Source organism: Oncorhynchus kisutch, linkage group LG13, assembly GCF_002021735.2.
Source record: "Oncorhynchus kisutch isolate 150728-3 linkage group LG13, Okis_V2, whole genome shotgun sequence".
NCBI lineage: Eukaryota > Metazoa > Chordata > Actinopteri > Salmoniformes > Salmonidae > Oncorhynchus > Oncorhynchus kisutch.
The window spans coordinates 48,927,084-48,944,744 of record NC_034186.2 but is presented as its reverse complement, the minus strand read 5'-3'; the positions used below and the strand labels follow the sequence as shown (position 1 = coordinate 48,944,744).

The following is a 17,661-nucleotide window of genomic DNA, read 5'->3' as shown; positions in this document are numbered from 1 at the left end:
TGTACACTATATTTACAAAAGTAAGTGTACACACCCCTTCAAATTAGTGGACTCGTCTAATTCAGCCGCACCCATTGCTGACAGTTGGATAAATTCAAACACAGAGCCATGCAATCTCCATAGATAAACATTGGCAGTAGAATGGCCTTACTGAAGAGCTCAGTGGCTTTCAACGTGGCACAGTCATAGAATGCCAGATATCCAACAAGTCAGTTAGTCAAATTTCGGTCCTACTAGAGCTGACCCGGTCAACTGTAAGTGCTGTTTTGTGAATTGGAAACATCTAGGAGCAACAACGACTCAGCCCATGGTAGGCCACACAAGCTCACAGAACGGGACTGTAGAGTGCTGAAATGCAAATGCGTAAAAATTGTCTGTTCTCAGTTGTAAAACTCACTACCGAGTTCCAAACTGCCTCTGGAATCAACTTCAGCACAAGATCTGTTTGTTGGGAGCTTCATGAAATGGGTTTCCATGGCTAAGTAACTGCACACAAACCAAAGATCACGCAATGCCAAGCGTAGGCTGGAGTGGTGTAAAGCTCGCCGCCATTGGACTCTGGAGCAGTGGATATGCATTCTCTGGAGTAAATTATTTTTATAAATGTATTTAACTAGGCAAGTCAGTTAAGAACAAATTGGGACTCCCAATCACGGCCAGATGTGATACAGCCTGGATTCAAACCAGAGACCTTAGTGACACCTCTTGTACTGAGATGCAGTGCCTTAAACCACTGCGCCACTTGAGAGGGATGAATCATGCTTCACCATCTGGCAGTCCAACAGACAAATCTGGGTTTGGGGGATGCCAGGATGATACCTGCCCCAATGCATAGCGCCAACTGCAAAGTTTGGTGGAGGAGGAATAATGGTCTGGGGTTGTTTTTCATGGTTAGGGCTAGGCCCCTTAGCTCAGGGAAGGGAAATCTTAATGCTACAGCATACAATGACATTCTAGACGATTCTGTGCTTCCAACTTTGTGGCAACAGTTTGAGGAAGGACGTTTCCTGTTTCAGCACGACAATGCCCCCATGCACAAAGCGAGGTCCATACAGAAATGGTTTGTCAAGATCGGTGTGGAAGAACTTGACTGGCCTGCACAGAGCCCTGACCTCAACCCCATCGAACACCTTTGGGATGAATTGGAACGCTGACTGCGGGCCTGGCCTAATCGCTCAACATCAGTGCCTGACCTCACTAATGCTCTTGTGGCTGAATGGAAGCAAGACCCCGCAGCAATGTTCCAACATCTAGATGAAAACTTTCACAGAAGAGTGGAGGCTGTTATAGCAGCAAGGGGGGACCAACTCCATATTGATGACCATGATTTTGGAATGAGATGGTCGACGAGCACTTCCGCCAGAATGCAGAGTTTGAGGTATCTGGTGGACATGAGGCTTTAAGGCAGCCCCCCGCAGCCCTGACTCAGTGGAGTTGGGTTAAATGAGGAAGACACATTACTGTTTAATGCATTCAGTTATGCAACTGACTAGGTATCCCCCCTTTCTCTTTCCCTCTCTCATACAGACTCTGTTGCCAATTGAATAAAGCGTGACTTTGTCAACCGTATCTCTCCCACAGCTTCCTGGACAAAATGGCAACAGAGTGCGGGTGAGTGTAAAAACAGGAAGTGGACGAGGCGCTGGTGGGCAGACTGCGTTCACATTTTGCCACCTGGAGACAGACACGTGCTCAGCAGGACATTGCTCAACACACAGAACCCATGGTGCAAGCTAGATTGTCTCCTCCCAGTCAGGAAGGCAGCCTGGCTGTTTCCTGTAAGTACTGGTACAGGCTGGCTGTCAGCTCACATGTGGTATTGCTGAACCTGGCGGCAGGTAGCCTAGTGATTAGAGCGTTGGGGCAGTAACTGAAAGGTTGCTGGATTGACACCCCGAGCTGAACAAGGTACAAATCTGTCGTTCTGCCCCTGAGCAAGGCAGTTAACCCACTGTTCCTGGGTGCCGAAGACGTGGATGTCGATTATGGCAGCCCCCGCACCTCTCTGATTCAGAGGGGTTGGGTTAAATGTGGAAGACACATTTCAGTTGAACGCATTCAGTTGTACAACTGACTAGATATCCCCCTTTACCATTTGAGGCATTATGTATTTTGAGGCAACTATTGACCAAGATATGAAGCTCCTTGTCAGTCATTCATTTTCAACCATATCTCTTTGAAGATGAAGAGGGCAGCGTTAGCAGCATGTACAGTGTATTTACACAGCATATCTTCAAGCTGTAATTGGATTGTGTGTAATTTTATAAATAAAATGAGTAATAGTACAGGAAAGGCCGGACTTAGATGTTTAACACTCCGACAGTACACACACAGACAAACTGGGTGGCTGAACTGTCAGCCGTCGGACGCTCCGGGAGACATTTGAATTCCCAGAAATCCTGTAGTATGTGGATGTCCGATGGAGTGCTACCCTGAACAAATAGCGTGTGATGCAAAACATTGTTTGCTCTATGTAGGTCATATAAAGTGGTGTAGCTACCAGCTAGGGTGTCTAAATTACCATCCTTCTATTGTAACTATCTACAAAAGCAAGAGCTATATTCAATGCAGGAGAACCCAAGTAATTCCCTTTGTAGTGAGTGGAGCGAAGCAGGAGTGGAGGGTAGGGTAGAGGATGAGGGTTGGCGTCAGTGAGTGCTTTGCCCCTCTTGGCTCCTCCTGACATCTGTGTGTCAATTAGCTGACTGGAGAGAAAACATCCCTGCCCCCTCCACCAAACAACCCTTGGCCAGCTAGCAGCCCCAGCCTGCCATCCGTACTGAATGTGAATGCAGCCTGCCTGGTGAGAGGTTGGTGGGGGAAGGGTGCTATCTAGAACCAAAAAAGGGTTCTTTGGCTGTCCCCACAGGAGAACCCTTTGAAAAACCCCTTTTGGTTCCAGGTAGAACCCTTTTGGGTTCCAGGTAGAACCCTTTCCACAGAGGGTTCTACCTGTAACCAAAAAGGGTTCTCCTATGGGGCAGCCACAGAACCCTTTTGGAAACCTTTTTTCTATGAGTCTACAGTAGCTAACCATGGCTCCCCATTGACTCCTGTGTAAAAACCAAAAGGCCCTTGTGCCTAGCTACCTAACACACAATGTATAAACAGGATGAACAAATTAACCCACCCACAACATATAGTCCACTCTTTCTGTTCCTCTATTTATTCTCTTTCTGGCTCACCTCTCTCTCTCAAAATACTGTACATTCACTTTGCTTACCCCCCCCCCCCCCCCCCCCCCCCCCGGATGGTGCGTCCCACATTCCCGTCACCGTTCGTCCCCGATGTCCTCCTCCTTATCCTTGGGCTACTGCTTTGGAACTATGCTTCAGTCACCTCGCTAATTATTTAAGAGCCACCATCTCATTAACAGTGCTGGGAGGTAATACATGATTTATGGGCCATTCTTCATGTCGACCTCTGTTCATGTCCCTCAGCCCTCCTCCTGCCTCACAAGTTATATCTCTGTTTGTCCACCCTGGTGTCTCTCCCCCTCATTCTCCTTGTTTGGTCAGGTTCCTGGCTTTAACTCAATATGAGGACTGTGAAAATGTTGCGGCTGGATGCTGAGCAGGAAGTGCAGTGAAGAAGAACGAGAGATAGGTGTGTCTTCCCTCCAACCACCTGGGCAGGAAACACAAAAAGAGAATGTTGTGTGGATTGTGGAAATGTCTTCACTACATTATTGGTACAAAAATGGTTGACTCTAGCCATGTTTATACCTGGTTCTAATATGCGTCTTTGTCCTGATCTTGTCCTCATTCTGATTGTGCCCACATTTTTAGATAGGTGTAGACGATTAAAAGACACATTGTGAACTGATTTTGATCAGATCTTATGTGTAAACAGGCAAGATCGGGACAAGATAAGGATGAAGGATGCATGTTAGCAGCAGGTATAAACAGGGCTAGAGAGACTGGTCACAGATACAATGCACCTTCAGAAATAGTAACTCATCACTAGACAGAATGAATCGCGCAGGCGTTTAACAATTATAAGCTTAATCATTCAAAAATATTAAATAAATGATTCAGTGTTGATATATATTCTAGGATAGACCTGTTAAATAAAAACAACAGATATCCAATGCCTCAAAGAAATCATCTAATTCAGTACCAGGCTTTCCTTACTGACCAGGTCTGTCACGCCCTGATCTGTTTCACCTGTTTTTGTTATTGTCTGCACCCACCTCCTGGTGTCACCTGTTTTCCTCATTAGTCCCTGGGTATTTATTCCTGTGTTCCCCGTTTGTCTGTTTTTTCCTTTTCTCTGTTTTTGCTAGTCCTCCTGGTTTTGACGACTGCCTGCCTCTGCTCTGAACCCGCCTGCCTGACCATACTGCCCGTCCTGACCTCGAGCCTGCCTGCTTGCCATCCTGTACCTCCTGGACTCTGACCTTGTTATGATCATTTTCCTGTCCATGATATTTGCCTGCCCCTTGGATTATAATAAATAGAGACTCGAACCATCTGCCTCCCGTGTCTGCATTTGGGTCTCACCCTGTGCCCTTATAGGGGCACTGTTTTCATTTAGGGATGGAGGCCAGCCTGTAGTGACAACTCAGTGGCACTGAGTATTGATCTCTAGGATTGGCTCATACCCTTTAGCTATTGAGATTGGCTTGATCGATCACTTACAGAATTCATAATTCATCACATCACCTTCATGGCTGAGGTATGGACAGTATTGGTAAGAACACAGGACTGACATTAGATTGATATCTCTTATTCTATTCCATGGCATTTTTCTGTTACAACTTTTATGTATTATGAGCAACATAAATCAAACCATGTTTAGCACCTCAACCACTGAGTCAAACTCTTTGTGTCACTATAATCAGTTGGATAGTCATTTGTTTTTGTTTTGTGGAGGTAGTATTGTTGAATGTTGCTCGTGGGTTTTTCCAGACTATGGTAAGAGATTATAGAACTGAATAAAAACATGCCTAATGTGTGTCCCTAATTCTCTCTGGTAGGAATTCATAAAACTCTTGACCACTGACCAGTGATGAGAATCAGAATAACAGTTTAGTTGGCAGTCAGGAACCATTCCAAAAGAGTGGAAACTTCATCAATTGTAATTGAGAGAATGAGCACTACAAATTTGAGTGTCAATTCTCCCCCACTTTAGCCCAAGTTCCCCCTCTACCCTGGGGCCATCAAGTGACGCTTAACAGGTTTCCCCCTATCCAAATTTCCCCCACTGCAGTGCTCAAGGCAGGCAGGCTGGCAGGCCCTCCCATCCCCCACCCTGAGCCTTGACTTAGCCAAACTGAACCCTCAGAGCTGTCTCACTGAACACAACACTCATTTCTGATTAGGCGCTGGGTCCAAGAGGAAACTTTGAGTGTATTTATAGACGTCTCTCATTTACCAGAACAATAACAATTCTCCAACCACACCACCACCCCCAAATGAAGAAAGAACGAGCATAGCCTGGATTTACAGTACTTTTAGTTTTGGGTTGTTGTTGAATTGCGGAAGCATGGAATTTTGGGGAAAATTAAGTTCACTTTTCTAGATTTGGATTTATTTAAATGTATTTACATTTAAAATTACTAAAACCAAGACACCTTTTATTTAGACACACCGAATTATCAATGGAATCCTCAAATTGATGACATACTAAAAATGTGTGATTAGCTAATCATTTTGATTTAATATAGACCCCTCACCCATAACAGTTTTCCACTGGAGGGAATGCTCAAGGTCCATGTATATATTTGTAATGAATGATTTTCAAGGCGGTAACACCAATGACATTAAACGAAGGGATACTTATTATATATATATATATATTTTAATCTGTATTTTAGTAGCCTTTGTTTTTATTGATCAGTCCAATATTTGAAATACTTTCTATCATTCAAAGTAATAGATATCTCTAAATCCCCAAAACATGGCACTACAACTCTCATCATCACTACAGTGGCAAGCCAATTTGCTTGTCATTAGTACTTTTACAATACATTTAGGTAAAGTTTTGCAGTATGAAGGAGTTTTATTATGTTTTATATTGATAAACAGTTAAATATAAACAAAAACATGTATGATGTATAACTATCAATCATTTTAAAGTGCTTTTCGTGGTTACTATGCCGAGGGAGGCAAATGCCACCGCAATTCAAGAATGACCCTTTCACAACCTGTAGAAAACACAACTGGAGATTTGAACACAAGACAAGAAATATAAGACTATAGCTGCAGGATAATTATTGGTAATCTGGCTAGATCTATACTCTCCCAGCTATGTTTTTAGATGAAGTTAATGTGATACCATATAATTTTTTATTCCCTTTCAACATGTGCTATCACCTGTTTATCCAGAATTTAACCCATTTACTCAACAATTCAATCTCAACAATTCACAATAAAAAAAATTGACTGTCCAACAATTCACTCGTCTGTATTTTGTCAATATCTTTAACAGGTGGCCAATTAAATGAGAACCGTGGTACTTGTACAGATTGATTAATAACCTCACAGTGTATAGTGTGTACCCTGATCAAACGTGACCAAGTTTCTGGGCATTACAGACAATCCCATTGAAAGAAGTGGGCAATCAGGTTGAAGCATGTGCAAGCATTTTCCTAACCGCTCCACCATATGGCTGCTATGATAGTATAAGCTCTCCTAACCAACCATAAGGCTCAATGCTACAACTCCTGGGCAACCTTACCGATCAATGCTAGCGCTCATTACCGGCCTGAGAGATAGAGTGTGTGTAAGAATTAAGGTTGAACTGCTTGTTCCTAGATCTGTGTCCGCTGGCCAGCTGATTAGCTCATTCTGTGGTGCGGCAAAGTTTCCCATCAGGCTTCCTGTCTAATCCCCTGCTTCACTGTAAACATGAGGAAACTCACACAGGCTGAGCCCATGAAACTAAGCACTTGCAGCCAGAGAGGGAGTCAATTAGTTACTGTGGAGTAGATTCACCCAGTCAAGGCCTTGTCTGCTCTGTCAGCTGTTCAATGTCAGATATAAACTCAAGCAATCAAGGATTCAGAGTCAAAGTGATATCGTTATTCAGATGAAACACGTCAAAATATGAGGAGAACAATTGGTATTTGACTTTCTTACCCTTCTTCTTAAAAAGAGGATCCACAGATGTAACTTAAAATCAAATCAAATTTTATTGGCCACATACACATATTTAGCAGATGTTATTGCAGGTGTAGGCAAATGCTTGTGTTCCTAGCTGCAACAATGCAGTAGTATCTAACAATTCACAACAATACACAAAGCTAAAAGTAAAATAATGGAATTAAGAAAAATATAAATATTAGGACGAGCAATGAAGCGTGGCATTGACTAAAATACAGTAATAATACAATACAGTATATACATATGAGATGAGTAAAGCAGTATGTAAACAATATTAAAGTGACTAGTGTTCCATTATTAAAGTGGCCAGTGATTCCATGTCCATGTATATAAGGCAGCAGCCTCTAAGGTGCAGGGCTTAGTAGCCGGGTGGTAGCCGGCTAGTGATGGCTATTTAACAGTCTTGAGGCCTTGAGAAAGAAGCTGTTTCTCAGTCTCTTGGTCCCAGCTTTGATGCACCTGTACTGACCTCGCCTTCTGGATGATAGTGTGGTGAATATGCTGTGGCTCAGGTGGTTGATGTCATTGATGATCTTTTTGGCCTTCCTGTGACATTGTGTGCTGTAGGTGTCCTGGACGGCAGGCAGTGTGCCCCTGGTGATTCGTTGAGCATTCCATTCCACCCCCTGGAGAGCCCTACGGTTGCGGGCAGTGCAGTTGCTGTACCAGGTGGTGATACAGCCCGACAGGATACTCTCAATTGTGGATCTGTAAAAGTTTGAGGGTCTTAGGGGCCTTCTTCACCACACTGTCTATGTAGGTGGACCATTTCAGATTGTCAGTGATGTGTACGCCAAGGAACAAGGAACTTTCCACCTTCTCCAATGCGGTCCCGTCGATGTGGATGCGTACTCCCTCTGCTGTTTCCTGAAATCCACGATCACCTCCTTCATTTTGTTGACGTTGAGGGAGAGGTTATTTTCCTGGCACCACTCTGCCAGGACTCTCACCTCCTCCCTGTAGGTGGTCTCGTCATTGTTGGTAATCAAATCAAATAATTTGTCACGTGCTGAATACAACAGTGAAATGCTTACTTACAAGCTCTTAACCAACAATGCAGTTTTAAGAAAATACCAACAAAAAAATATGAAATAAAAGTAACAAATAATTAAAGAGCAGCAGTAAAATCATATGCCAGTTTGATGCCATACCAGGGGGTGATGCAATCGGTCAGGATGCTCTCGAAGGTGCAGCTATAGAACCTTTTGAGGATCTGAAGACCCATGTCAAATCTTTTCAGTCTCCTGAGGGGGAATAGGTTTTGTCATTCCCTCTTCAGACTGCCTTGATGTGCTTGGACCATGTTAATTTGTTGGTGATGTGGACACCAAGGAACTTGAAACTCTCAACCTGCTCCACTACAGCCCTGTCGATGAGAATGGGGGCATGCTCGGTCTTCCTTTTCCTGTAGTCCACAATCATCACCTTTGTCTTGATCACGTTGAGAGAGAGGTTGTTGTCCTTGCACCACACGGCCAGGTCTTTGACCTCCTCCCTATAGGCTGTCTCATCATTGTCGGTGATCAGGCCTAACACTGCTGTGTCATCGGCAAACTTAATGATGGTGTTGGAGTCGTGCCTGGCCATGCAGTCATGAGTGAACAGGGAGTATAGGAGAGGACTGAGCATGCACCCCTCAGGCCTACTACTGTTGTGTCGTCTGCAAACTTGATGATTGAGTTGGAGGCATGCGTGGCCACGCAGTCATGGGTGAACAAAGAGTATAGGAGAGGGCTGAGCACGTACCCCTGTGGGGCCCCTGTGTTGAGGATCAGCGAAGTGGAGGTGTTGTTTCCTACCTTCACCAAAAGTTTCAGTTTTAACACCTGGAACAAAGGTAGTTATAATGCCTGTAACAAGAGAGTGGTCTGCTTTGTTGTACAGTGCCTTGCGAAAGTATTCGGCCCCCTTGAACTTTGCGACCTTTTGCCACATTTCAGGCTTCAAACATAAAGATATAAAACTGTATTTTTTTGTGAAGAATCAACAAGAAGTGGGACACAATCATGAAGTGGAACGACATTTATTGGATATTTCAAACTTTTTTAACAAATCAAAAACTGAAAAATTGGGCGTGCAAAATTATTCAGCCCCCTTAAGTTAATACTTTGTAGCGCCACCTTTTGCTGCGATTACAGCTGTAAGTCGCTTGGGGTATGTCTCTATCAGTTTTGCACATCGAGAGACTGAAATGTTTTCCCATTCCTCCTTGCAAAACAGCTCGAGCTCAGTGAGGTTGGATGGAGACCGTTTGTGAACAGCAGTTTTCAGTTCTTTCCACAGATTCTCGATTGGATTCAGGTCTGGACTTTGACTTGGCCATTCTAACACCTGGATATGTTTATTTTTGAACCATTCCATTGTATATTTTGCTTTATGTTTTGGATCATTGTCTTGTTGGAAGACAAATCTCCGTCCCAGTCTCAGGTCTTTTGCGGACTCCATCAGGTTTTCTTCCAGAATGGTCCTGTATTTGGCTCCATCCATCTTCCCATCAATTTTAACCATCTTCCCTGTCCCTGCTGAAGAAAAGCAGGCCCAAACCATGATGCTGCCACCACCATGTTTGACAGTGGGGATGGTGTGTTCAGGGTGATGAGCTGTGTTGCTTTTACGCCAAACATAACGTTTTGCATTGTTGCCAAAAAGTTCCATTTTGGTTTCATCTGACCAGAGCACCTTCTTCCACATGTTTGGTGTGTCTCCCAGGTGTCTTGTGGCAAACATTAAACAACACTTTTTATGGATATCATTAAGAAATGGCTTTCTTCTTGCCACTCTTCCATAAAGGCCAGATTTGTGCAATATACGACTGATTGTTGTCCTATGGACAGAGTCTCCCACCTCAGCTGTAGATCTCTGCAGTTCATCCAGAGTGATCATGGGCCTCTTGGCTGCATCTCTGATCAGTCTTCTCCTTGTATGAGCTGAAAGTTTAGAGGGACGGCCAGGTCTTGGTAGATTTGCAGTGGTCTGACACTCCTTACATTTCAATATTATCGCTTGCACAGTGCTCCTTGGGATGTTTAAAGCTTGGGAAATCTTTTCGTATCCAAATCCGGCTTTAAACTTCTTCACAACAGTATCTCGGACCTGCCTGGTGTGTTCCTTGTTCTTCATGATGCTCTCTGCGCTTTTAACGGACCTCTGAGACTATCACAGTGCAGGTGCATTTATACGGAGACTTGATTACACACAGGTGGATTGTATTTATCATCATTAGTCATTTAGGTCAACATTGGATCATTCAGAGATCCTCACTGAACTTCTGGAGAGAGTTTGCTGCACTGAAAGTAAAGGGGCTGAATAATTTTGCACGCCCAATTTTTCAGTTTTTGATTTGTTAAAAAAGTTTGAAATATCCAATAAATGTCGTTCCACTTCATGATTGTATCCCACTTGTTGTTGATTCTTCACAAAAAAATACAGTTTTATATCTTTATGTTTGAAGCCTGAAATGTGGCAAAAGGTCGCAAAGTTCAAGGGGGCCGAATACTTTCGCAAGGCACTGTATATAATCTGATTGCAGCGCCCTCTCAGTGCTTGGGCCAATAAGTGACATGGTTGGCTGTTAAGCAATATCCAACCACACAGATTGTCACGGCTGTGAATGATTCATGATCTACATTGTGAACAACTGTCTCATCATTCTGGACTGGTACCTCAGAAAGCAGATCACTTGTGTAAGGTGGCCTTATTGCGTCCGTCACCATGAAAATATGAATTATGGCACAGTAGAAAACATTTTAAAACAGAAATAGAAAATGAGTGTTTCCCATTGGACAAATTCAGTTATTCTCTCCCGGTAATTGTTCTTCAGTTTGGAGCTATATGACCAAGGGCTTGGGGAAAAAAGTGATAGTATAAGTACGAGAGAGGAGAAAGCTTATTGAGCTGCCCAAAAAGTAGCCAGATTGCTATTGTAGCAAAGAGGAACTGAAGGAGAGTAGAGAACACACAGCAAAACAATGTCTTCAGCAGTTCTGGGAAGTAGTAAACTACATGTAGTTCAACTGGTAATTTAACTACATTTTGCAGTAGCTTGGTGGTAGTTGAACTAAATTCATATCTTGGTCGTTTTTTTCAATAGTTAATTACTTTTTTGCCATGTAGCTAACTACTGGAACTCAAACAACAACACTACTAATAATAATAACAACAAAAACACAAGAGACAAAGCTACCCACTGAGCACAGACATCAATTCAATATCTATTCCACGTTTGTTCAAAGTAATTTAATTGAGATGACGTGGAAACAATGTTGATTCAACCGATTTGTGCCCAGTGGGTAAGTACACATGGTGATGATCATTATGCAAATTCAAAGGACACACATTTAAGAAAGGTACCATCCTGTAGGTTTTTGCTCAAACCCTAATCTAGCTCACCTGATTCTAATAATTAAGGTTAGTTACAACAGGTTGGAGCAAAAACCTACAGGTTTGCTCCTGGAGAGCCCTGATCTAAATTGACTGTGAAGGATGCACTTTCATGACATGATATTACATGAAGCAAGTATGGAAAGGATTTTATTGTCCTCATACTCAAGCTTTGGATTGCTTTTCCAGTCCAGCAAGCGTCAGAGCTTCAGAAAACAAATTTTGGCACGTGAGGTAATGAACATCACTGAGGCTAAACATCTTTCCCAAACAAACAAAGACACGCTTAGACAGACACACACACACACACACACACACACACACACACACACACACACACACACACACACACACACACACACACACACACACACACACACACACACACACACAGTGGAGGCTGCTGAGGGGAGGACGACTCAGAATAATGTCTATAACGGAGCAAATGGAATGGCATCAAACACATGTGTTTGCTGTATTTGATACCATTCCACTCATTCTACTCCAGGCAGTACCACAAGCCCGTTCTCCCCAATTAAGGTGCCACCAACCTCCTGTGACACGTACACACAGATCAAATAAATCAATATTTGCCACATGGCTGAGGGCAGGCTCTTTGGAAGCTCCTCCCCCAACCCTTAGGCCACAGTTTACAAGGGGAGGGAAGGAAAGACCAGTGGAGAAACATACAAACAAAGGTCACAAATTATGTTCTGAGATACCTATGGCACAAAACTGCTGTATTTGTATATCCTATAGTCTACAACATGCCTCAAATGTTGTGAAGGCAAGCAATATAGAGGATATATTCAAATGTATCATAGACCAACCATACTCTCCTTTGCACTGTAATATTTATTTACCCTTTATTTAACTAGGTACGTCAGTTAAAAACAAATTATTATTTACAATGACGACCTACTCCGGCCAAAACCTAACCCAGATGATGCTGGACCAATTGTGCACCACCCTATGGGACTCCAATCACAGCCGGTTGTGATACAGCCTGGAATTGACCGGGGTCTGTAGTGACTCCTCTAGCACTGATATGTAGTGCCTTAGACCGCTGCACCACTCGGGAGCCCTATGACTACTGTATACAAAGATAGTCCGATTGCATTCTGCACTAGATCAAAACAGAGTGAGCAGTGCAGATTTGATTGGAGTATTCGTATCATAGACCTGAATAAGGCACTAACCAATTCTGATGCAAATTTGGGTAAAGGTTTAGGCCCTGGCAGAAAACAAAGACTAGGCAATGTGAATGTGGAGAATTACATGTTTTTTTACATTCACATGTACATTTATGTCAGACAGATATCGCCATGTTGAATGGGGACAGTTAGTAAACAGAAAGAGCCACGTGGATTCTCTGTAAAAGACAGGATTTGTGAGTTTCTCAAAGTCCACACACCTGAGGCCAAAAGTCATTAGCACCTGCTTAAAGTGACAAGGACAAAGGCAGGCGTTAGGCATAAGGATTCACCCATAAAATATGTGCCCTACACAATGGGTTTCTCAAAATACTAAGTTGTTTTCATTCAATTGCAATTGCAGGCTAGGGTCCTTGTGGTGAAAGGCAATCTGATGCACGTGCATCTGCAGTCAGAGCACACTATACGTGGATTCTCTGTAAAAGACAGGATTTGTGAGTTTCTCAAAGTCCACACACCTGAGGCCAAAAGTCATTAGCACCTGCTTAAAGTGACAAGGACAAAGGCAGGCGTTAGGCATAAGGATTCACCCATAAAATATGTGCCCTACACAATGGGTTTCTCAAAATACTAAGTTGTTTTCATTCAATTGCAATTGCAGGCTAGGGTCCTTGTGGTGAAAGGCAATCTGATGCACGTGCATCTGCAGTCAGAGCACACTATCACAACAGCCACTGTAGCCAGTGGCCTAGAATAGCACAGGCATTCCACTGCCCCTCCCTGTCCTCACTTAAGCAATGCACAGCAGACTGGTGTGTCACAGGGACTCTCAGTGATCTTCAAGATGAAACACTTTCTCACACACACACACACACACACACACACACACACACACACACACACACACACACACACACACACACACACACACACACACACACACACACACACACACACACACACACACACACGCACTCACTCACTCACTCACTCACTCACACACTTCAGTAGGTATAGACAAAAACACACACACCACCTACCTATCTATTATAATATAACACATTTCCCACTGTAACTCTTATGAATTACATTGTATTTGTTAAACCAAAACCCAGCAACATCTTAGAAACAAGATCATTTTATTAAAACACATTGTTGTCTACATTTATCAGGGAAGGGGAGAAACCATAGTGATAGGCTCCCGAGTGGCACAGCTGTCCAAGGCACTGTATCTCATTGCAAGAGGCGTCACTACAGTCCCTGGTTTGAATCCAGGCTGTATCACATCCGGCCGTGATTGGGAGTCCCATAAGGCGGTGTACAATAGGCCCAGTGTCGTTCTGGTTTGGCCAGGGGTAGGCCTTCATTGTAAATAAGAATTTGTTCTTAACTGACTTGCCTCGATAAATAAAGATTACATCTAAAGTTGACTACTTTAAAATGGCAGAAGCATGGTGGACGTCCTCAATGGCATTGCACATGCTAAAACTGGCCACTAGAGGCCTCTGTCATTCTCTATGGGAGAAACATTGATTATAAAAGAAAAACAGAGGAAGTATTCAAATTGGCTAGTGTACCTTTTTTCTATGCACATGCGCAACTATATTAAATAGAGGCAACCGTAGCTCCACCTCCCTCTCCCCTTGAGTTAAAAAAAATTGTATGTATAATCCCTGAGTTGACCCAGAAAATAAGCAGTATGTGCATCGGCCCTGCTTGAGCATGAAGCGTAACCCTGTGGAATACATACTGTAATCTGAAGACACCTCGCTTTGCAAAACTAAAATAAAAACGTAGCAGTAGCAAAGTCGCTGAACTTTAATCCGAGTAGATACGGGTACGTGTTTGTTTTAATTTATTGTAGAATTCGCTGTCTGGCGTTTGTGTGAAGGTCTTGAGGTTGATGTTCCATTGTTTCCATTTTCGTTGTCTTTAGGGGTGTTGGAATAATTAATCGGCAATGCAATTATAGGCTAGACCTAAAATAGTGGTGTGTATTAACAAATGTAGGAAGTCGTAGACGTTATGTGTTACATTTGGGAAGCAATCCTAAATGTGAACAACCGTATAATATAGGCTACAGCTGTTTGGGAATGCATAATGCCAATGTATCGCTTCTCGCTTCTTTGTTGCAACGTGGGTAAAATAACCGAGCTAGTTTCATTTTGTGTTTGATGTGCACTGTGGAGGGACTATACACCAAATTATAGTTAATGCATCATCACTGACCGAGACGCCGTTATATATTAAATCAACCGAATGACCAGTTGTAAAGGTAACAAGGTTGATAGCTAGCCTACCTGTGTTTGAAACGGCAAAGCACTAAGAGCAGCATTTTCAGCGAAACTGAGGAAGACGTGGAAAGGCTTTCTAGTGTTCGCGAAAAGGAGAACAAACCCGGTGGTTCTTGACTAGGAAGCGTCTCTTGTGGTTTTACTCTGCCAGTTTAGGACATTGTAGGCTACATTCTTCCAGGAAATAATATTGCGTAATCATAATATTTTGGAGGGTTGAGAAATATATATATATATATAAGGGAATTGTCTTGTTACCAAATCAACCCATTTTGTTTTCACATGAACTGATCTTATGCATCCAAACATATGGGTTTCTCTAGTGCAGCCAAGTCAAATATGTCCATGGCATGTCACCTATTCACTAATTGGCTTCAACTGTGCCAAATGTAGGCTACTGCATGCCCACTGAACTTCTACCTACCTACATGATGGTTTGAAAATCAACTGCATCGCTCTAACTGTGTTTCCTCTGTGCTGAAAGACAGGAGCCATGGCGGATCATCTAATAATGCCCATGAACCACAGCTCTGCAGGTGGGGGCCTCCACGGCTACAGACTAGGCATGAACGGAGGCCTGCAGGCAGGCCACCAGCAGCATGTAGTGCCTCAGCCCGGCCTCCGAGCCCTGCCCAATGGCCAGATGATGCACTACGGTGGGGGACCTCAGCAGCAGGCCACCATGGAGGTGGCCATGAGGCAGCGGCAAGGCATGGTGGGGCCCGTGAACAGACAGCCCAACGGGGCTCAGATGGGCCACCACCAGATAACGTCTGGTAACATGATGTACAACAACGGGCAGGCCCAGCAGCAACACCACACCCAGCACCATCACATGAGCCAGCAACAGCAGGCCCAGCAGCACCCACAGCAACAACAGCAGTATATGAATGGTGGTCTCACGTCCCAGCAGCTCATGGCCAGCATGCATCTGCAAAAACTCAACACCCAGTATCACGGACATCCACTGGGGCCCATGAACGGCAACCACTTGGGCAACGGGGCAGCCCAGTACCGCATTTGCCCGGCCCAGCTGGCTAACATGCAGCAGATGGCCGGGCCGGCTCTGGCCTTGAATGGCATGGATGCGGACATGATTGACGAGGAGGTTTTGACATCCCTGGTTGTGGAGCTGGGCCTGGACCGCATTCAGGAGCTGCCCGAACTCTTCCTGGGCCAGAACGAGTTTGACTTCATCTCAGACTTTGTGAGCAAACAGCTGCCCAGCACCATCAGCTGCTGAGTGAGAGAGGACCTGAGTCAACGATGCTGTGAAGGGGTCTGGAAGGGTGGAAAGACTTGAGTAGAGTGTTGCCCACTGGAAACAACTACTGCTCCGCTTTTCGTTTTTGTGTTGTTCCTTTCACTCTCAGTGCTAGATCGCAGAGAAGAGTGAGCGAGAGACACTGGTATGGATAGCCACAGTGCTATGGTGTCATTTGTGAAGTGACCAGAGGTGTGGTTCTGTGTTGGGTCGCAGCTCGCCTGTAATGGGACATCGTCCTCCAGCATCTCATCTCTCCAGAGATGAATGTAAACAAAACTGCAGAATTTGTTCAGAGTGGCTTCTCAATGTTAAGACACTGTTGCCTCCTACACTGGACTCAATGGCAGTTTAGTAGTAAGATGTATTTATTTATTACTCTCAGAGAAATTAAAATAGAACAAACCAGAGACCGACAGATCGTCCAGAGAGAGAATCAAGTTCTTTTGGTGTTTTGGGTAAGGTCAGGGGAAGCTCGTAGTTTGTATTTTTTTAAATATTTTTTAAATTTTTAGTTAATTGGTCTGGGCCTTCTGTTTTGAATATAAGCCCCTCAAATTATTTTTTGATTTTCCAAGAGCTTGGATTTCTCTCCAAGAATGGAGACGGCAGTACAAGTAGAATGCCATTTCATGGATTTGAATGGAAGTCTATCATCATTGAATAACTCACTTTTGGCAAGGATTGCTTTTAGCTGTGATGTTCTCAAACCTACTCCTTGTACTGTATAAAGCTGTGTTAATACAGGAAAGTCTATGTAAGATATAGAACTACATTAATTATGCCAATTTATTATTTTCTTTACTGGTGGTTTTTATCTTCCCTTTGCGGTCAAGACGGGGTTTTGAGGATCAATAAAAATGGCCCGGATATAAGTGTGGCCTGCTTTTACATTCATTGCAGAGGAGAGCATTAAAGGTAATCTGGGGGCTAAAGGGAATATTCCACTTTAGGGCTTTCCAGCCTGCAGGGTTCAGGATATTAAATAACTTAATACTGAATTAGTTTATCTCAAAGGTGTCCCTGTTTCTTAGGAATATCTTTATCTTCCTAAAGGTATGCACCGTCTTATGATGACCCACATTTACTGCTGTAAGCAGCAAATTGCCTTCAATCCTATCATGGAAAATGATGACTGGTATGTTAAAATCAAACTCAACGGCGCACTGCTATCCACCAAAAAGCTGAATTTCTAATCTGAATTCTTGACCTTTGATATGGAGAAGGACCCACATTGTGGTTTTAGTCATTGCATTCCTGATCATCCTGACACCATTAATAAAAATAGATAGAGGAATGAATGTCCTGGTTCCTATGAGTTATGGTAACTATATGTTGCTGGGTAGAAAGTTGGTGAGACCGAGGTGTGTGTGGTGGGGGAGATGGAGCGGGCCAGGGTTAATCTACACTTACCGTGATGGGGGTTTAACTGAATTCATCCCCTGTAAATTACTACCCCCCCC

At 43.6% G+C, this 17,661-nt stretch overlaps 1 protein-coding gene across 2 annotated transcripts; it reads left to right on the top strand.

Moving 5' to 3' along the window:
- The first annotated feature begins 14,200 nt into the window (after positions 1 to 14,200).
- LOC109902245 (cbp/p300-interacting transactivator 3) lies at positions 14,201 to 17,078 on the top strand. 2 transcript variants are annotated; one of them, XM_020498454.2, is made up of 2 exons: positions 14,201 to 14,477; positions 15,423 to 17,078. In XM_020498454.2, the coding sequence occupies exon 2, from the start codon at positions 15,428 to 15,430 to the stop codon at positions 16,175 to 16,177; it is 750 nt and encodes a 249-aa protein (XP_020354043.1). In that variant the 5' UTR covers positions 14,201 to 14,477; positions 15,423 to 15,427; the 3' UTR covers positions 16,178 to 17,078. The 2 variants fall into 2 exon arrangements, with proteins under 2 accessions (XP_020354043.1, XP_020354042.1); XM_020498453.2 differs by having other exon boundaries at positions 14,274 to 14,477; positions 15,419 to 17,078.
- The last annotated feature ends 583 nt before the right edge of the window (positions 17,079 to 17,661 follow it).

Coding starts and splice junctions, on each gene's coding strand:
- LOC109902245 (XM_020498454.2), top strand. CDS start 15,428: ATGGCGGATCATCTAATAATGCCCATGAACCACAGCTCTGCAGGTGGG.